The 21,665-nt window shown below is 41.9% G+C and overlaps 1 protein-coding gene across 1 annotated transcript in view; it reads left to right on the top strand.

Annotated features, from left to right (window-relative positions):
- The window catches only part of Ifngr1 (interferon gamma receptor 1), a 29,686-nt gene extending 8,996 nt beyond the window's left edge, over positions 1-20,690 (top strand). Inside the window, exons 2-7 of the mRNA XM_005065730.4 lie at positions 2,352-2,466; positions 5,638-5,804; positions 7,981-8,156; positions 10,597-10,783; positions 17,020-17,144; positions 19,618-20,690. Coding sequence (XP_005065787.1) covers positions 2,352-2,466; positions 5,638-5,804; positions 7,981-8,156; positions 10,597-10,783; positions 17,020-17,144; positions 19,618-20,172 — 1,325 coding nt within the window. The 3' untranslated portion in view covers positions 20,173-20,690. The remainder of the gene's footprint in view (positions 1-2,351; positions 2,467-5,637; positions 5,805-7,980; positions 8,157-10,596; positions 10,784-17,019; positions 17,145-19,617) is intronic.
- The last annotated feature ends 975 nt before the right edge of the window (positions 20,691-21,665 follow it).

Below are 21,665 nucleotides of genomic sequence, written 5' to 3'. Positions count from 1 at the left end.
TTTCTTGTCGTTGGACTGCCTGAACTGTGCATTGTTGGATATTCAGCAGCCTCTCTGAACCCTTACCCTCCAGAGGCCTGTGGTGTATCCCTTCCCAACTTGGAGTCCAAGTTATCAGGACCCAAAATGTGTGCAGACATTGCATAATGTCCCCTGGGGAACAAAACTCACATCATGTTGTAAGTCACAACTTAAGAAGTTCTTAAGGGGGAAAATGACAGTAGAATTTGTTTCCTTTAATTATGTGGCATGGGGTGAGGGTGTTGGAATATCAACCTACAGCCTCCCTCATGCTAAGCAACCTCTCTGTCACTGACCTTTAGCCCTCTAGATGGAAAGATAATGCATGTGTTAAATAATTATAAATTAAAACAGCAGACCAGTCTGGTCTTAAATATTAAAAAGGTTTATTTTAGGAGAAAAACAACCTGGTAGGTGTTCCCAAGCAGATGTCTTGCATGTGAATTAATAGGTGTCCTACTTTCATTTCTGTTGCGGTGTTATAAACGCCTGACAAAAGCAGCTGAAAGGAAGAGGGTTTATTTAAGCTGACAATTCCAGATTTCGGTGTGTTGTTGTGGGGAAGTCCAGGCAAAAAGAACTTGAAGGAGCTAGCCGTGTCATATTTACTCTGACAGCAGAGAGAAGTGAGTTAATGCATGTGTGCTAATTGCTCAGCTTGCAAATCCAGGAATTGTGCAACCCATTTTTAGGTTTCTTCACACATAACCAAGACAATCCCTTACAAGCCATGTCCACATAACAGCCTGATCTATACAATCCTTCACTCAGACTCTCTTCCCAGATAATGTCTAGGTGTGTCAAGTTAGATAATTAAAACTCACTATCACAATGTCCCACTCAATAGACGACAAAGTCCAAAATAGCTATTTGACAGATAACCAGGAGGGACCTGGCTTTCTTAATGATTTGACTTGGGGTGTAATTATTAATGAGAGCAATCTAAGTAAGCATCATTAGTATCAGTATGTTGAAAAGATACACGCATGGGCGTGAGTGCTTAGAGTACTCATGGAAGATGGCTAGGTGTGCTGCGTGGGAGCTGCTTTACCTGCTTACGTTGCCATTCATTGATGAGTTTAAACTTTTTAAGTCAAGTATGCTTAATACCTAAGTAAGAGGGAACGACCTTAAATTTGGGGTCACATCACCATTTGTGTTCATTCACCTGTTCTATCATGTGACTCTCGCGAGTCCTCCCCACAAATTGTTCGGACATGGTTTAAAGGAGAAAAGGCACATCCCAGGAAGCAGTGTTGATGAAACAGAAGTGACCAGTGGATGCTTCAGTTGTAGTCAGGCAGATTACCATGTGCTATTTAGAAAAGGACAGTAAATGTGCACCTCCAACCCCCCCCCCCCCGCAAGGAGGCAGTGTTGAGAGCCCAGTGGTAATCCCTAGTGTGGCAATTTCTCCTGTAGACATTGAGTGCAGTTTGTGCTGGCAAATACTGAACACTCTAGTGATTACAGTGAAGTGAATAAATGGTGGTTCTTACAGTAGGCAGTGTGTTTATTTATCGGAACCACTAAAACGTTGTGGGAACTGATTGTCTTATGTTGTGTTTGTGTTTCCTGCATATATTAGTTCATTTTCCCATTCCTGCTTCAAAATACCCAACAGAAGCAACTTAAGGAAGAAGATGCTGTTTTGATTCACAGCCTGAGGATTGCAGTTTGTAATAGTTGAGGAGGGATGGCAGCTGAGAGTGGGAGTCAGCTTGTCATATTGAACCCAGTCAGGAAGAGAGATGATGAAGATCCTCACTTCCCCACACCCCTTCTTCTATTAATTCACTTAGAACACCGCCTCTCAACCCTCCAACAGTGCCACCCTTTAATACAGTTCCTCTCGTTGTGGTGACCCCCGGCCGTAGAATTACCTTCATCGCTACTTCATAACTGTTAATTTTGCTACTCTTATGAATCATGATGTAAATAGAAGGGGAGAACCACTGCCTTAGAGCGATGCCTCCCACACCCAGCCTGGGTCTTCCCTCCTCAGCTGAACTTCTCTGGAAACCACCTTCACAGACACATGCAGAGGTTCCTCTACCGGGGACTCTAAACATACTCAAGAGCACATTGAGGATTAACCATCACCGCTTGTGTCATGACAGTCCTTACACAGCTTAAAGTGGTACAGAGCTCTTTGTGCATTTTCAACAGAACACATCCTGTGAGTCTGCTCTGATCGAAATGGTTTCAGTATCTGCAGTACTGACTTCCAATCTCATGTACATGTTTGTCTAACATGTCATCGCATAAGGTTTTCTGTTGCTGATGTTAGTTTCTTACGGTGACCCATTTTGTTTTTGAATCTCTTACAGTGCCTGTGCCAACTAATGTTCTAATTGAGTCTTATAACTTGAACCCTGTCCTGTGCTGGGAATACCAGGACATGCCACAGACTCCCACTTTTACTGCACAGGTAAAGAGCTATGGGTGAGTATTGCTCATTTATTATTTCTCTGTGTGTTAATCCTTGCATAGTCCGTAACTCTCTGCGGTCCCCCATCATCCCTCCTCCCGACTCACTAAACTTTTATCAGCTGGTTGCAGATGTTGCAAAATGCTAAGGATGTAGATTGCTTCTTGTCGGTAGTGAAGTAGGGAAGTACTACAAACGTGCAAGATTCCCCTCTAGTCTCTTAGTAAACTAATATTTGTTAGCTGTTAGCAAAGAAAACCCAGATGCATTGCAGTTAATGTCAGTGAGGACAGGCACCACCTTACAGTAGTTTAGCATTATTTCAGAATAAATACTTTCAGATCAAATGGACTCAAATGGAAAACAAGACCTCAGTGTGGATTTGTCTTCTCATGAATTAATCCAGGAACTGAGGTTAACAACTTTCGAGAGGCGTGCTACAAAGGCAACCTTTGTGTCTACCATACAGATCATAATGAATGCGCATCCCAGGCTTGGTATCATGCAGCCTGGTTATTTGACGAAGGTGTTAGCACTCACATCTATCCATTGTACATTCTTTTAAATAAATAACCTGTGGTGAAAACTGCACGAGGACATGAATATCCCGTTCTACACGAGTCCACAGATATTTCAAGACCGGCTAGCTAGAGTTTCCATTGCTGCGATGAAGCATCGTGACCAAGGAAACTTGGGAGGGAGGGTTTATTTGACTCACACTTCCTTATCACTGTTCATCACTGAAGGAGGTCAGGTCAGGAACTCAAACAGGACAAGAACCTGAAGGCAGGACTGATGCAGGGGACATGGAGGATGCTGCTTCCTGGTTTGCTCCCCATGGCTTGCTTTTTCCAGTACCATCAGCCCAGGAGTGACCCCAGCCACAGTAGGCTGGCCACTCCCCCACCAATCACTAATTAAGAAAATACCCCACAGGCTTTTGTTCAGACCCATCTTATGGAGGCCTTTTCTTAGTTGAGGTTCCCGCTCTCAAATGACTTTAGCTTGTGTCAAATTAACATAAAAACTCTCCAACACAGTCACTTAGTAAATTGACTGAAACATTAAACTCTGAAAAACATATTCTATTTGAAAACTGTGGGAGACAGAAACCCTTATACATAATTAATGTGAATGGTAATAGATCTTGCCCTGGGGAAAGAACCTTTATCTGACAAAACTTAACATGCTTACCTTGGCATGTTTTTCACTTGTGGTGCTGGAGATCACACCCAAGGCTTTGCACTCACCAGGTCCCATGTTGCATGTATTTGTTGTATGCATGGGTGCATGTTCCTCTGTGTGTGTGTGTGTGTGTGTGTGTGTGTGTGTGTGTGTGTGTGTATGCAGGAGTGTGTGCATATATATACACATACATGTAGAGGGTGGGAACAACTCAACCGTCATTCCTTGTTTATTTTTTGTTTTGTTTTAACATGGATTCTGGGGATTGAACTCAGGCCTTCTTGGCTTTGCATAGCAAGCAATTGATTGGCTGAGCTGTCTCTCCAGCCAGTGTTTGCTGTTAGATCTGTTGATGCCACATTAGGAACTTACCTGTAAGATACACTGTTATAAAAATACAGCTTGAGTTTGAATAGGAGATTAAACACATGACTGCTGCAAAGTGGATTTCTGTAGTAGCTTTATAAAATATGAATGAAATCTCATATTTTATGGATCTGAATGTAGTGATTCCCAGACTATATTGTTCAATGAAAAGAAAAATTAAGTTCTGTAAGACATATGCACTGCGCTCCTTTGGAGAAGATGAATGAGATGAACTGTTTGTGTGGGTGTCGTCTTACTCTGGAAAAGCTCAGGGAGTGAAAACCCTGAAGCTAAGGAGATTGGCTTCCTGCAGGAATGGGTAATAATGTTGTAAAAGCCAATAGGAAGAACGTCCTATTTTCCTTGGAGAAATGCTGATTCCAGGGTTAAGTCAAGAAACAAAATGAAGATTTGTATACGTATTTGATAAAGTTTGACTTGCCTAGTTGGTTTAGTGGGGTTTTGTTTGTCTTTGTGGGGCAGAGGGCCAACTTGTTCACCTAAAGGAGCACTGTACCTCCAAGCAACAACCCCAACAAGAGAAGACAGAAAGGTAATTAGAAAGTATCCCTTGTGGCAGAAACAACTGATGCAGACATATCAAAAGGCTCCAAAAAGCATCTTGAAGCAGGCTCTTCCTGGCCAAAGAATGGGACAGCTTAAGCAGCAATATCAATAAGAGCATGATAAATAAGAAAGAAACCCTGTATCTACATTTTCATGAACCTGCAATGATGTTGGGAGAATGAGAAGATCTTGTGTGGACCAGGAACTTCTGAAAGGTTTAATTTTGGCAAATGAAGCTGATATCTTAGGTTGATCTCTTCCTGTAATACCTGTAAGTTTTGTTAGAAAGATAAATTTAAAAACAAAACAAACAAAAAAGCCTAACCACAATGAAGAGCTTTTATAATATGTCTGATTTTGTTATCGACTCACATCTGTATTAACGGGATCCACAAGGGTTTAAAAGTGAAGTTTAAAGCTTAAATGAAATGTATTGTATGAGTTCTATCTCCTACAAAGGAATCTACAGCAAGGGCTATAGATTCCTTATCTCAAATGCTTGGGACCCGAAGTATTTGATATTCTGACTTTTTTCAGATCTTGAAAGGTTTATATATACCTAAGTAGATATGGTAAGGCTGGGACCTAAGTCTAAACATGAGACTTAGGTCATATATACCTTATCCACATATAACCTAAAAGTAGCTGGTGTAAAAAATTACAACACGTTTTAAAATACAATTTTTGTAAGGATGAGGCCTAGGCCTTTCCACATGCCCCACATATTTTCTATTACTAAGTTACTCCCCTAATATATATGATATTTGAATAATGAATTTCGTGCAGGAAACAAACAACTTTTCATGGTTTAGCATCTTTCCCTGTTAGATCAGATGGGTGCTCAAAAGGCTTGGATTTTAGAGCCATCAAATTTTTGGCTTTTTGAATTAAGGATGCTGGTTTGTACCTACAATTCAAGAGTAAGGGTTTCTTCTTTCATCTGGCTTCTCTGTCTTGTTTTATTTCAGCTCTTCCAAACAGCTGGATGCAATGCAAAATACAGATGGATGGCTGAAATTTGTGTGGTAATAAGATTTCCCATGTGTCTCTCTTCCTTTTCATTTTAGGAAGGATGAATGGATTGATTCCTGCACCAACATTTCTAATCATTGTTGTAATATCTATGACCAAATTATATATCCCGAACTATCTGTCTGGGCCAGAGTTAAAGCTAATTTTGGACAGAAAGAATCTGCCTATGCAGTGTCAAGAGAGTTTATTATGTGCCGACAGGGTAAGTAGATTTTATGCGTGGGTAACTTCTTATAACTTTTGTTTGTGTATTTATTTTTGTGTATATGGGTGCTTCGCCTGCATGTCTGTGCACTGTGCAATGCCCTGAAGAGGGCGTTGGATATTCTGGACTGCCATTACAGGTCTTTGCTAATTATCATGTGGGTGCTAGGAACCATGCCTGGGTCCTCTGGGAGAAAAGCCAGTGCTCTTAACTACCAAGCCGTCTCTCTAGTCCCTCCATGGATGCGTTTTAATTTTGAAGCACTTACACTTCTGTGTATATTTGCTTTTATTGATAGTTGCTACAAGTGTCTAGTAAATATATGGCAGAATTTAAGGAGCCATTGTCTTTTCCTTCCAGACCTACAAAACAACACTGAGCTGGCCTACACTTGACCACTTTAAAGTCATTTAGCGTCCCGTCCATTCACATCCTGACCAGTGCTGTTCAGCATGGCTAGACATCAGCCTTTCCCTCCCTGTGTAATGTGGAAGTCATTTCAAAGTTAGATCACAGAGGATTTGGCCACTGAGCTCATTCCTCTTACCTCCTTTAAGTCCTTGGAGACCTTGGATGCATAAATACCAACATAATAATACATTAATACATCAGAGTTTCAAGCAGGCTATGGTGGCCCATACTTGCCACCCAGCAGTCAGTGACCTCAGGCAGAAGATCAAGGGTTAGTGAAGAATTTGAAGCCAGCCCATCCCAAAGAAACAGAAGCTTAGAGTTCTTTCGTGTCTCTTGAGTCCAAGGTTTTAAGCTGTTTGTCCTCCCAGAATCCCATCCTATAGTTTACCTGTCTCAGCTCTCACTCTAACTCCAGAATGTTCAATATCTGTTCTAATCTCTGGTGGGGCATTCCAGCTTAACCTGTGCCCTAGTCCACTGGCCCCATGACATCTCTTCCAGCTTCCCTTCCTTCCTAGCTCACCCTCTGTGCCTGGTTGTTTCCACACTGCCATGCCTGTGGTGTCCCCCTGCTTTGATTCTGCCCCAGCTTTTTGGGTATACCCAAGGCTTTCCCACTGCCCACCCTTTGCTTACTTTAGATATTTTTATTCCCTGGGTTCATATGGTACATGCCATCTTTATGTCAGATTTGTCTGGCACTGGCTTATCAAGGATCTGTTGTGTCCCAGAAAGTATGCCTGAGATACACTGGAGCGTCGAAGCCACTCAGACCTGGGTGGAAGACTGTGTGTGTGGTACATGTGAGAAGCACATGCAGATGCTCACTGCACAAGCCCCAGACACCAGAGACACAGAGGCTGTGCATAGATGACTGGGTCTCCAGTTCTGGTGTTCATAGTGAACACTGAACCATTAGCAAATTTCTTAGAACCATCCTGCCAGACACCCAGTGAGTCTCAGTGAGGAAGATAACTGAAGAACTCTCCAGGAGCGGGCCGGATGGCTGTATGGTTAAGAACACTGGCTGTTCTTCCAGAGGACCTGGTTCAAATTCCAGCATCTGCATGGCAACTCACAACTGTCTGTAGCTTTAGTTCCAGGAATCCTGGAACTCTTCTGACCTCCACAGGCACCAGGCGTGTGCATGATATGTAGACACAAATGCAGGCAAAATACTCATGCACATAGTAAGTCAACAAACAAACAAATGAGGGCATTTTCAGAATACTTTTAGAAAACAAGTTTCTTAAGCTACAAAATAAAGAGAAAGAGAAGGTATTTATTTAAGTTTCTGTTTTGTGTGTCTCTGTGGGGGCAGAGTGCTCCTTATGTCCACAGGCAAGTAAGTGCTCTACCATCAAGCCACATCTCCAGCCTGCTGTTTTTACCTTTTATTTTGACACTAATTTGCCTAGGCTGGTTTCACACCTGTTGTTTAGTTCCAGCAACTATTGAGCTCAATGGTCCTCCTGCCCTACTCTTGTAAATAGCAGGCATTACAGGCCTGTATCACTAGCCCAGCCTTTTCATCTGAAAACAAACATTTATGACTAATTGTACCTTTCTAAAGACAAAGTCAGAAGTAAACTAAATCACTAAAGCAGAGTTTAAGGAAGAGCTTCTTGTCTGGGATTTATTAAACACTGTTTTCTTAGAATGTCTTCTAGATCTTTGCAGAGTTGTTCAAATGTGTCCATTGATTTGGGTAGATGTAGTAGTTGTGCTAGGAAGAATTATACTTTCCCTTTCTCCCCAGGAAAAGTTGGAGCACCGAACCTGGACATCAGAGAGAAGGGAGACAAGCTCATTCTCAATGTTTTTCACCCTGAGGTCATTATAAACGGAGAAAAGCATGGGATCATGTTTGAGGATGACAGCACCTGTTACACATTCCACTATACCATATATGAACAAAAAAATAGAAGTGGGGAGGTGTGTGTTTCTCTCTTATTTTTTTTAAATATAGGAACCACTCTATTGCTTGTGCAAGTTGTCATAAACTATAATGAAGGTAGACTGTTTGTGCATATACAATAAGATTTGTGGGTCATAGATTTCTGCTAAGAAAAAAAAACTATGTAAATACTATTGAAGGGACCCAGTATGGAGCTAATTGCCAACATTGGCCAGATGATGCATTTATGTTTACTCTTTGGTTAATCGCAGGACCCTCTCTAGAATGTCACCTTTTCTATATACCTGTTTCTCTACTAGTAAGATGGAGATCATATTGGGATTTTTTTTCTTTTTTACTGGTAATATGTAGCTTATAAAATAATATACAGCTATGATTTATTTCTGAAAGGTAAGCTAACAATACAATTACAATGATATAATTACTCTGGTATCTAGTGCGGATACTTTGTTTCAAACTATGCTCCCTCCATTCTGCATGATATTTCCATTTATTTATCTGTTTGTTTAATATTTATCAAAACCCTACTATGTGTCTTCTAAGTACCCAGAATTACAGAAGTGAACGGTACAAACAAAACTCAGGATAATCCCAGTGAAGCAGAGAAGGGTCTGAATAGCCTGCGGGGATGGAATAGTGGCTTTCAGTGGAGGGGGTCAAAGAACCCTGGAGTTAGAAGCTGGCCCCTGCAGCTGTACATGGGGCATCATTTGAAGCATAGGACCTAGGAAAGGCAGAGATCTCAGCAGAGGCACAGTTGGCATGTGGGGACACCAGGGGCCAGTGAGCTTGGGGAAAGGGTACAACGGGCAGGTAGAAACAAAGCAGGCATCGGAGGGGCTGAGTTTTGTTGTTGTCTCTTGAGTGAGATGCTGCTTGCCCGTGGCTCATTGGAACTTTCCCAGAATGCCCTTCACCATTTCCCTCTGGCGCGTTCCTGCTTCGTCTTTGGGTTCAGGGGTTGTCCTCTCCTCTTCGTATTCTTTCCACACTCGGCAGGTTATTTCATTTCAGGTGACCCAGTTCCTTACAAGATTCACCTTGCAGTACTCCTGACTTTCTGCTACATTTCTTACCTCTTATCTGCAACAAATTGTTGGCGTGTTAAACAAGCACTGTAATACACATGCTTACAAAGTGGGAGAGTTTATTTAGGTCACTTTAGAGACACAAAGGGAGGTGTTTACATCCACTCAGATCCAGTGAGGGTAGCAGACGGGTCACATAACAGCAGCGCATGTACAAGTGATGACCACTCTTTCTCACTTTCTCCTCCTGCTGGCAACCAAACCCATGACCTCACACACACAGGCATGCACATTGCTGTCCACCACTGTCACAAGAGAGCTCATCTCAAACCAGAGCAGAAGCAAGGGAGGCAGTGGCAGGGGTAGGGGTGGGGGATCTCAGCACATTTCAAGGGCATTGCCACTACCACGTGTCTGACAAATGCCTAAAGAAGGAAGGGTTTCAGATCTCTGTGAGTTTGAGGCCAGGCTGGACCGACAGCCTCTAAAACAATACAGAGAAACCCTGTCTCATAAAAACAAAACAAAGAAAGAAGGAAGGGTTTATTTTGGATCTCAGTTTCTGAGGGTTCAGTCCATGGTTACCTGACTTCATTTCCTTGGACAGGACATGTCAGAGAATGAGACAGGAGTGGCCAGGACAAGGCACCCCAAGAACTAAGCCCCAGATGACCCATTTACTCCAGTTAGACTCTACTTCTAAAACTTTCCAGAACCTCCCATAAAATCACTACCTACTTAGGCCTTATTCCATAAGCCTGTGAGGGACATTTTATACTCAGAGCTTAATCATTTCCCATGACGTGTGTTTAAGGGATTGCTTAAGACTTGAAGAGTGTAAGTGTCCGGGGCTGAGGAACTAGCCGATACTTGCTTCTCCAGTTCTTAGAGTACTAGAAACAGCCGGGGAGAGAGGAAAGTGTTTCATAGGAGGCATAACAAAGCAGCTACGTGACGCTGCAGCTGCCCTGTGCAGTAAGTACATAAAAATGCCCCAAGGGTCCCCTGTGCACCTGTACTTCATTCACGCTACAAACTACAGCACGTGATCACCTGTGCTAGGGGCTGGGCACACGAAGGCAGTGTTGTTAGCTTGCTTAGGTACCAGTGTGGCCTGTATATCAAAGGCCTAGCCTCTAGTATTGGGGTGTGCCTGGCTGAGACCTTGAGCCCCGTTCCCACTGAGCCCTCGAACACTTCCACCCTTCAAGTTTTAAACAGTCCTGTTCCGATTGGAGACATTTTAAAAGATGTTCTTCCCCATGCTGCGTGACGTCACAGATCGACTTATTATTTGATATCAAAGCGGATTTTCATTTCCTATTCATTCTATCCATGTTTTCCTTTGTGTTTAACTAGGATAATGCAACGGTTTTTCCCCTCAGGTTGAAGAGACCATACGCTTTCATACTGTTGTTTTTCCGTGTAGATCCTATATACAACCCATCAAATCAATGTAGAAGATTGCAATGACACCCTGTGCCAATTCAACATTTCCATGTCCACACTGGATTCCAGATACTGTGTCTCAGTGGACGGATTCTCAGAGTACTGGGGCATTACAACAGAAACATCCAAAGAAGTCTGTGTTTCTCCTGTCCGTAACAACAGAAAAGGTAAGCTTGTGCCTTCCTCCAGCTGAAGACAGAGAATGCAAATTGAAGTAGGGCAACGTGAAAAGAAATGGGCTGATTTATAACTTAGGCGTGTGTCTTTTCTTTTAAAAATATCCCATAGTCCCTTTTCCCAGGGAAGTTCATAACTAAAAACAAGACAATTTCTCTGGCACTGAAATATACTATAGCAACCAAATTAGAACGTCACCAGATGATTGACCCAGGAAAGAAAAGATATGTAACAAATGTATAAAATCATGTACACAAGCATCTGTATTTCAAATGGTAATCTGAAAATGTGTTAACTTGAGAAAAGCCTGAAGCGGACCATGAAGATGTCACAGTGGGGAAAGTCTGCCTCCAAGACTGATGGCCTTAATACGGTCCCGGATATGTATAGTGGAAGAAGAAAACTAACTCCCTCAAGTTGTCCACTAATCTCCACTCATGAGGGTTGGCATGTGCATGCAGGTATCCACACACACACAAAATGAAAATGTAGCTTGTTTTTAAAGTTAGAAGAGACAATTGCCTGGAGTCCTGTCCTTGGTCACAGTTTGGGGTTTTCTGTGCATTCTGGTTTTATTTTGGGTTTCTCCATGTACCTGTGATCATATTATGTAGTGTACACAATTTTGTGTACTAGCCGGGCGGTGGTGGCGCATACCTTTAATCCCAGCACTCGGGAGGCAGAGGCAGGCGGATCTCTGTGAGTTCAAGGCCGGGCTAGACTGATAGCCTCCGAAACAATACAGAGAAACCCTGTCTCATAAAAACCAAAAAAAAAAAAAAAAAAAAATTTGTGTACTGCGTGCCTGTGCTCTTCAAATTTCAAAGGGCAACTCTTCCATAGAGAACATTTTAACAGATGCACGTCACAATTGACTTACTTGCTATTAAAGCTGATTTTAATCGCATATTCATTCTATACAGGTTTTCCTTCAGTGTTGACTAAAATAAATGAAATGATCTCCCCACACCCCCAGAATAAAGAAGTCATGCACTTTATTGCACTCTTTAAATATAAGAATATTTTAAACTGGTTAGTGGTGGTGCACACCTTTAATTCCAGCACTCAGGAGGCAGAGGCAGGTGGATCTGTGAGTTCGAGGCCAACCTGGTTTATAAAGCAAGATCCAGAACAGCCAAGGCTACACAGAAACCCTGTCTCAAAAGAACAAAAACAAAAATTTTAAAGATTTATTAATATTCTATCATTATCTTTCATATACTTTGTTAACATTTTTAATCTGGAGGATATTTCATCTTGTAAATTGTATTCTTGTTTATCTCCCTGTTTTTAAGGTTTTTTTTTTAGGATTTCCTTACTGTGCTAAAAAAGGTGCTAGTTTTTTTTTAATTAGTTTAAATGACTTTAAAAAAAAGTGTACCTTTCCAGGGAAACAATGAAAGGCAGTAGAAAGGGAAAAAGGAGTGTTATGCAAGCTGCCAAGAAAGAAAAGCAACCAGCAGTCCTACCCAACTGTGACATTTATGAAACGGCAATCATCAGCATGGAAAGATAGCCCCAAACTGAAATAGTGGTATTGATGTCTTGAGGATAACCAACAGCCACTGAATTGGAACTTAAGACATGCTAAATCGAAGGAAATTCATGCCTGGCATGGTAAATTTAGCCAACTGCCCATGCCTAGTGAGGCCATGGAACCTAGCTGAGAACCTGCTACTGCCACTTGCCCAAACCGGTATAATTGCTAACTGTGTCCTAAATACCCATGCTCATGCACCCACAGAAAAGTATAGCTCTCACCCCTCATCAAACAAGCTTTATTTTTCAGCAGAGACCATTAGAAAACAAAATGTTACTACAACTGGTCATAATGCAGAGAACAACTGACTCTGGGCTGCTAAGCACCCATTGATACGACTACAACCCCTTCACCTAAGGCTCAGGGAATGTTACAGAAGATGGGATGGAACGATTTTAAGAGTTAGAGGACCAAGCTGTCTGCTTTTATATGTCAAGGAAGCTATACCCAAGAAATCTCACCACTGTGGCTCCCTGAATAAGACCCGAATAATGACAACACCACTTGATAAGCCAAAATAGATGGGTGGAATCTTAGAAGTCCCCACCCCTGGATGAAGAGCTGCAGGCAACTAATAATGACTGCTGACAGAGGGGCAATCAGTCTTCCCCAGGCATGAACCCCCATTTGTTTATTCAATATCAAGTGGTCTGCCCTAAAAATATACACATTCAGGCAGCTCTACACAGACTCAGAAGGTTGTTTTTTTTAACTTTTATTTATTTAAATTAGAAACAATCTTATTTTACATATCAATCCCAGTTCCCTCTCCCTCCCATCCTCCCATGCCCGCCACCGACTCCCCTCGCCCCCTCCTCCCCATATTTATATATTTGTATGTATTATAAAATGTATATGTGTAATGATAATAAAAAGAAAATAATAGAGATATTTGAGAAAATCAAAGGAGAGCTTGGAGGTAGGCAAAGGAGAAAGAACAGACAGGCTGGTCTGTGGGAGGGAGGAACTGGGTAATACTTGTTGGAGATTAGAGATGATCAAAATATTAACATATATGCAATGTCATAATGAAACTCATTATCCCATACAATTGATGAGTGATGGTGTAGATAAACTCCTGAAAAGAAGCTGTGTCTGCAGAGACTGATGGGAGTCTCAGGACTGTGGAGGGACCGGAATCCTGTAGTGTCAGAGGTTAACCACTCTATCTGGGACTGGTTTTAGCTTTCTGGAACAGACATGCCTTGTACCATGCTGCATGTGAACTAATATCTTTGATAATAAGTAAAACCCTCCCAGAAGCTGTTACCATAGAACACAAGCTCCAACCCAAGAGATAGGACTGTCATCAGCATCGTGGGCCTATAAGATAGTGCCCACATCTGAATGGACTTGCCTCTCTGGTGCACACACCAATATATTTTAATCTTGCCTTGATTTATGACTTTCTTTGCTCTGCAAAACTATAAAAACCCTCTGAAACTGCTTCTACGTTGGGACGTGGAATTTGAGGCAAAGCAAAGCTATGTTTCTGATCTGTTGTCACTCATAATAGCTCTAGAATAAACTGAAGGTGGGGGTTTAAATGAGTTTGACAGACACAAGACAAATGGTAAATAGGTGTTTATTAGGGAAGGACTTATACAGATAAGCGTAAATAAACGCCAAGGTCTTCCTGCTCCAGAAGATGCAGTCTCTGCTCTTCCACCGCTCTCCATGACCCAAGAGAGAGTGTGGCCACTCCTCCTCTATCTTAAGGGTTCCTGTCTGCACCTGAAACCACGCCCCAAGGGTGTGGTCACTCCTCCAGGTTCACTGGCAAGGCAAGATGCCACTGTAATTCCCCTTTCTATCTAAAGAAGAAAGTGTAAGCCTGATACAAAACTATATACAATGGTAATAAATATCAAGTATATTCCAAGAGAAGGAAAGGTAAAAACATACACAGATTAAGACCTACAACCAGCAAGAGCAACAGTGAGCAGTAGACACATTCTACATGTCCAGCTTTAGCGTGATGGCATATAACAGAGATTACTCCGACAGCTGTCCTAATCTGGAAAGTCTAAGTCTTGTATCTAGTATTCTCTAAGATAAGAGTATATTAGCCGTGACAGTCTAAGTGTTCTCTATCTAAGATAAGCGTATATTAGCCGTGACAGTCTAGTCTTCATCCCCCTCTCAGGTATTATGAGTAGTCTGCAGTATGCATGGACATGCAGTGATCTCTTTACTATTAAGCTTCTTTTTCTCTCAGTGCATACCCAGGAGTGAGATTGCTGGATCACATGGTAGATAATTTTCATTTTTTTCTGGCCTCTGTACTGTTCTTTATGATGTCTATACTAATTTACATCCCTGCCCATAGCCTCCAAGATTTTCTCTTCTGCACACTCACCTGCATTTCTGTTGTTGTTTTGCTAATTGGCCCTTTTAACTAGAGAGATTTGCATTTTCCTTGGGGCTAAGGACATTTAATATTTTTCCATGTATTTTCTGACCTTTTTCTTCTCTCAGGAATGTCTATTCATCTGCCCATTCTTTAACTGGGTTACTTGTTTTGTTAAGTTTTTAAACTCGTGGTATTAACTTTGTATCAAATGAGCGAATGGCAGTGGTTTCTCCCATTCTCTTCACTTTGTCCATTGTTTTCTGTTACACCTGAATTTATATAATTCATTTGCTTGGTCTCTAGTTGCTGCCCTGTCCAGAACACCCCTATTCCTTGTCTTCAAGTGTTACTCCCGTTTTCTAGTCCTCCATCCAACATTTTGGGTTGGTTTCTGTGGGAAGTATGGCCAGGGTTGTCCTCTGCATGCTACTGGTGGGTTTTCCCAGCACTCTTTATTGAATAAAGACTCTCCTCGTTAGTGGTCTGTAGCTAGCAGGTTCCTTTCTCGGACCTTCCGTCTGCTGCATGGCCTGAGCATCTGCCTGTCTGCACCTCCCATTCTGAGCTTTGCTTGCTGTCCCTGTAGTTTGAAGCCAGGCATGTTGATTCCTTCAATTTTTATCCGTTTGTTCAAAATTATTTCAGCTATTTTGGGTCTTTTGTGGTGAATTTCATATGAATTTTAGGATTTGAGATGAATGTAATTAGTGTGTTGATGGAAATTGCATGCAAACTGTAGACTTCAGTGCTAGTCTGTTTTCACCAATGTTCACTCTACCATGGATTTGGGCAGTCTTTCCATGTTTTGTTCTATCTGTTTTGCCTGTGTTTTGTTTTTAATTTTCATTGGCAGGGTCTTGTACTTCCTTGGTTACATTTATCCTTAGTTTTTTTTAAAGCTATTGTGAAAGGGATTGTTTCCATAATTTTTTTCACCAAATTTAATATTAATGCTGCTGTTTTTATATATTGATTTTGTAGCCTGGCCCTTTACTGTTTTCATTTATCATTTTTAAAAGTTTTATGTATATGGGTATTTTGTTTGTCTTATGGACCACATGTATGCAGTTCCTGATATGGCCAGAAGAGGGCATCGGATCCCTTAGGGCTTGAGTCATACATAGTTATCAGCTGCCTCGTGGGTGCTGGGAATTTAACCCCCAGGTCCTCTAGAAGGGTAGCCAGTGCTATTCCTTCAGCCCAACATATGTCTTTTTGAATAATGGAAATCTAGGCTGAAATGTTAGAGCATACATGTAAAATTTAATATTAAGAACTTTCAGGCCATTCTATCAAAGCTTTAAATGTGACTTAAAATACTGTACTGAATTTTGTGTTGATTTGCATTAAGCTATTTGGAAAACAAAATCCTTCTTTATATACAAAATTGATGCACTTATCCCAGACCCAACTATGTAAAAAGCCTAAATACAAAAAAAAGGGGGTGATTTAATGGTCACATGGTGGCAGCACCTTAGCTAGTGTTTTGTCCCCCTTGTCACATGAGTAGTTGAGATTTACTGGGACTTCTAATACAACACTGATAGTCATTATTTTGTTTCATTTATTGACTGTTATTGATTGTTATTGTGATAATTTAATTTGTTTAACCACAGCCCATATTGGACATAGTCCAGGCATTCATTCATTAAGCAGTAACATGTAGTTACTATTCCAGAGAGGTAGTTTTAGAGCAGAAATAGAGTTATGAAATGCTGTTACAGAGACACACACTGTCACAACATGTAGACTACTGTTTATTTCTAGAAGAGAGGACTCTGGGAAATGCCGATGGTGAGGCTTTGTAAATGAGAAAGCAGAGTAAGAACAAAATGCACAATGGATGTGTATTTACTGCCGTCTGATGCACCTCTGTGGGCCTGGGCATGTGTGTGCAGGCAGCTCCTCTATGTGTTTATAGGCACGTGAGTCTTCAAATGGATGTGTGGTAAGGAAGGAGCAGGGCTCGCCTGTCTTAAGAGTTTTCAGCAATGTTGCTGGAATTTATTTCTTCTAAGGAAGGGCATTTTAAAAATGCCTTTTAGCTGAGGGGAAAGCACCCTGCCGCGAGGCTGTGGAGATGTTTAAGAAGCTATTTCAGCTACCGTGAGTCATGGCAGTGTAGTCCCAGGGTGCTTCAGTGCGACAGCCTGGGAAGAGCCTGACTTCTAGGATGCGCGATGAGCTTTCCGTCATACTGCCCAGTTCTGCTCCAGTGTTCTTTCAAGTACACGTACAGCTGCTAAAGAGTGGTGCTGAGATTATGATTCGTTATAGAAGTGTTCTCACCTTATTTGTGACTGTTCCTTTTTCTTTTCTTTTTTTTTTTTTAGATTCAGTTTGGATTCTGATTGTTGCTCCTTTGCTCCTCTTTCTAACGGTTATTGTGGTGTTTGCATATTGGCATATTAAGAAGAATCCATTTAAGAGAAAAAGTGTAATGCTACCTAAGTCCTTGGTAACATAATTATTTATTTAATTATTCATGCTAGCATTAATTTGGATCTTCTTTGACTGTCCCTTCAATACTAAGTATCATTCAGGAAAATGATGGGCTGTGAAGAATAGCATTCTACTTAATCTTATTATAGCACTTTTCATTACAAAATAATCTTTCAATCTGCCATACACCCAAAGTCACTTACATTTCACTATGCACCAGGTACCTATTTTTATAATTCTCATGATGAACACTGACAAGTTTGGTAAGGAGATAAAGGTCCAGAAGGAACAGTACACTGTAGTACAGTCAGTGTAAGTTTACAGTGCAATAGAGGGTTATGCTTGAGCCAGAGAGGCCTTGCCCCACTCTGGTGGATGCGAGATAGTCACAACTCTCCAAGAGGCAAGGAGGCTTCAGCCCTCGGGGGCAGCATATGGGAGAGCCTGTTGCTGGATTCTCTTGTCCTGCCAGGTCCCGCCACCCATCTCAGCCCCAAATAAACACACAAAGACTTGTATTAATTATAAAACTGTTGGCTGATGGGTAGGGCTTCTTATTGGCTAGCTCTGTCTTATTAACCAATTTCTATAAATCTACATATTTCCCTATGGTATTGGCTTACCAGAGAATACCCAGACCTGTATCTCCTTTGGTGGCTACATGTGGTCTGTCCTTCTGGAAGGTTCCCCCTCCTACCTTTCCCAGAATTCTTCTCATCTCCTAGTCCCACCTATCTCCCTGCCTCTATTGGCCACAGTGTTTTATTCATCAGCCAATAAGAGAAACATATACACAGAAGGCCATTCCCTATCAAGAGCCAGCCTATAGCCCCCCCCCAGAAAAACTGGGCTTCTGAAGAGATGCAAACATTTCATCACAGTTGGCATCTAGAAGGAAAGATGGTCCAAAGTGAAATGATCACATTTGACATTTAAGTGTTGTCGCACTCCTGTCTCTTGAAATGGTTTAAACAATGCTTAAAGGTAATGAAATGATGACACATTGACTCAGACATGACAAGAATACTATGTGTGATGCTCAAAGGGTGCAGGGGAGTTACTGTTGTAAAAGTCTCTTTGGTGACCAGGAACTATCAACAGTAAGTAGACAGTACATATGTGTTCTATATGTCCTCTTCAGTAGTAGGTAAACAGGAGACCACCTGTGTTCAGCCATCCCTTCTTCATTAGAGCAGGAAAATGAACCTGACCCTGCAGCAGGGGCAGTAAAGATGTAACTGTGTGCCCCTTGTCAGGAAACCCCTGGCACAGCAGCCTTTGACATAACTCTTCCAATCATTTATCCTGAGGAAATAATTTCATAAATAAGAATGTGTGAAAGATTGAACACAGCACGTTCTGTGTCTGTTAAAGAAAACATCACTCTAAAGAAATGCTGAGTTACTGACATGAAATTTACATCGGTAAAACACTTTGCTGTAAAGCCAAGTATTGGTGACACACGCCTTTAATCCCAGCACTCGGGAGGCAGAGGCAGGTGGATCTCTGTGAATTCGAGGCCGGGCTGGACCGATAGCCTCCAAAACAATACAGAGAAACCCTGTCTCATAAAAACAAAAACAAAAACAAAAACAAAAACAAAAAAAACAAAAAACTTGGCTGTAGCATTCCCACAGACACATAGAAGATGGTGTGAAAAAGGCAACATACATTTATGAGATATTTAATGCTTTCATATTTTTAGTCTTCAATAAGTCCTATTAAAAAGAAAAGACAAGGGCTAGAGAGATGGCTCAGCGATTAAGAGCACTAGCAGCCCTTCCAGAGTCTTGCATTCAATTCAATTGCCAGCACCCCCATGGTGGCTCACAGCCATCCATAATGGGATCTGGTGCCCTCTTCTGGCCTGCAGGTGTACATGGAGATAGAGCACCATATACATAAAGTAAATACGTCTTTTAAAATTATTTGAAAAAGAAAAGAAAAGGCAAGCTGGATGTGGTGGCTCACACTCAATCCCAGCACTTGGAAGGCAGAGGTAGATAGATCTCTGTGAGTTTGAGGCCAGCCTGAGTTCCAGGTCAATAAGAGCTACATAATAAGACCTTGCCTTTAAATAAATAAATGATGAACAGATAGATAGATAGATAGATAGATAGATAGATAGATAGATAGATAGATAGAATAGGTATATAGGTAAGATAGGTAGGTAGGTAGGTAGGTAGATAGATAAGATATGTAGGTAGGTAGGTAAATCAAGCCCCATGGCACACATTTTATGTCCTAGCACTTGGGATGTGGAAGCAGGAGTATCACAAAGGAGTGACATCCTCTGCTACATGCTGACTTCAAGGCCAACCTAGGCTATTTGAGCCCTGTCTTAAACAAACAAGCAAAGATCAAGAAAAAAAATGCAGTGAGCTTATTTTAATTATGTTTTCTGAAATATATTATTTGCTTTTAAGACCTTTCTTTTTTAACAGGCATTTAAGCACAATAATTTTCTATCATGCTTTCTTTCACCCTAGCTCTCTGTAGTAAAAAATGTCACTTCAGAGACAAAACGTGACTCCAGCGATGAAACACTTTACAAATCGCACCAGCCAACTGTCCTAGAGAATGAGAAGGTGAACTGTGAAGAGAAGCTGTCCACGGTGACACTTCTAGACAACCCAGGAGCATCAGAACTTGGAGAACTTTTAAGTGAAACTGAGGCTATGATCCCCAAAGGAAGTACTTCCACTGTGGCCCCCGACAGCCCTCCGACTCCAGTACAGAGGAGCGGTTCTTTCCTCTCAAGTGGTAGCCAGTCGGAGCCCTGTGGCATCACCACCTATCACTCCAGAAACGGCTCCGACAGTGGCCTCGTGGACTCAGGCAGCTCCATAGCTGACTCGGAGTTCCTCCCACACAGTAACCCGGAAACAAAGATCACAGAGCCAGAGCCCACCCCCGTGAGGAAGGCCCCCACCTCCTATGGCTATGATAAACCACACGTGCTGGTGGATGTGCTGGTGGATGACGACGGTGGGAAGGAGTCCTTGATTGGGTATAGACTCACAACAGATGCCAAAGACACCTGAGGCCATCTCAGTTCTGCCAGAGACCAAGGGTCTGATTTTCCTAGGTGGTTTTCTGCTTTGATTATATGAGAAGTGGTTCCTTTGATGATGTTAAACACATGGATGTCTTGATTTAGATCCATGTGTGAGGGCACTGTGGGCGCTACCAGGTTTACTCTGCAAATGCCAAGACTTTTTCAAAGGAATGTATTGTTGCTGATGAACTCCTTTCTGAGTGTGTTAGCAGCAGTGAATTTTCTTCTGTTAACCTTGCTTCTCTCGCAGCTGCTGCTGGTTCGTCCTTATCACCTCAAAGGACATGTTGGACAATTTTTTTATATGCCTTCATATTGTAAGTTCATGTATACAGTATGTTTACACGTTTTACTTTGAAGGAAAAGCTGAAAGCTACTCAAAGTTGGGCTTGAAGTTTAATTCAGATTGATAGAATTTGATAGAACTTGTCAGTGGAAGTTTGTACATATTTTTTTATGGAGCATTACTTGATATTTTTAAGTAAAAATGTCTTGAAACCAAAACTTATTTGTGTATTCATTTATTGACGCACTTGGACAGTCTTTCATAGCGATTTGACGTATTTTATATGTTACTTGTTGCTATGCATGAATGCTATAGAATTATTTTCTAGCTTATATATAACCTTTAAAGGAATTCTAAAAACAATCTCTTCTATTAAAACGGATCAGGGGGTGGAGGGATGCTCAGCGTTAAGAGAGCTTGCGGATTTTGTTGCAGAAGACCAGGGCTCAGTTCCCAGCGCCCACATGTTGTCGTCGCTCAGTTCCCAGCACCCACATGTTGTCTCACAACTCTAGTACCTGCTTCCCACCCCCATTGGCTCTAGGCACAGACATGATATCCAGACATACATACAGGCAAAACATTCTTATATAAAAAATCTAAAAACCGTTATAGTAAGGAGCCAGTGAGTAAAAGCCTGTTCTGAGTAGTTCAGAAAGAAAAGAAGGTCTCACTGGACAGCAGGCATCAAGCTTCCTCTGTACAGGGAAGGAGGAAGCCCTAAAAGAGTGTCGTACAGTTAGAGAATACTTAAGAAATGAGTACCAACAACTGCTTTACAGGAATTATTGAAATCACTAAGACAGTAGAAATGCAACCCCTGGCTAGAAAGATTGCTGCATGGGTGTGGTGCAGGACATGCATGACTCCCTGAGTTCAGATCTGGGGTGGGTAGGGGAGAGCTTGAGGTAGGAGGATAGACGAAGAGCTGAGAACAGCATGGACCTTGGAGCAAAGCACTGGCGACACTGCAGGAGCCTGGAGGTCAGCATGTGCCCTGGTGTGCTCATAGGGACCACAGGTAGCCATTGGGACCCTTCCGCCAGTGATAAGGGAACTGGTTCTTTGGTGGAGGGGAACCGGCTTCCCAAGTTCCTGAGAAATGCCTGCTTTTGTCTAACCAGCAGAACTGGGGGAATGAAACTTCCTTTGGACTTGACAGCGGCCAAGTGCTCACACTCATGAGCTGACAG

This window comes from Mesocricetus auratus, unplaced genomic scaffold (assembly GCF_017639785.1).
Source record: "Mesocricetus auratus isolate SY011 unplaced genomic scaffold, BCM_Maur_2.0 Super-Scaffold_100018, whole genome shotgun sequence".
In the NCBI taxonomy this organism is placed as follows: domain Eukaryota; kingdom Metazoa; phylum Chordata; class Mammalia; order Rodentia; family Cricetidae; genus Mesocricetus; species Mesocricetus auratus.
Note: the sequence above shows the minus strand (reverse complement) of the source record. Positions and strands in the feature narration are given on the sequence as shown.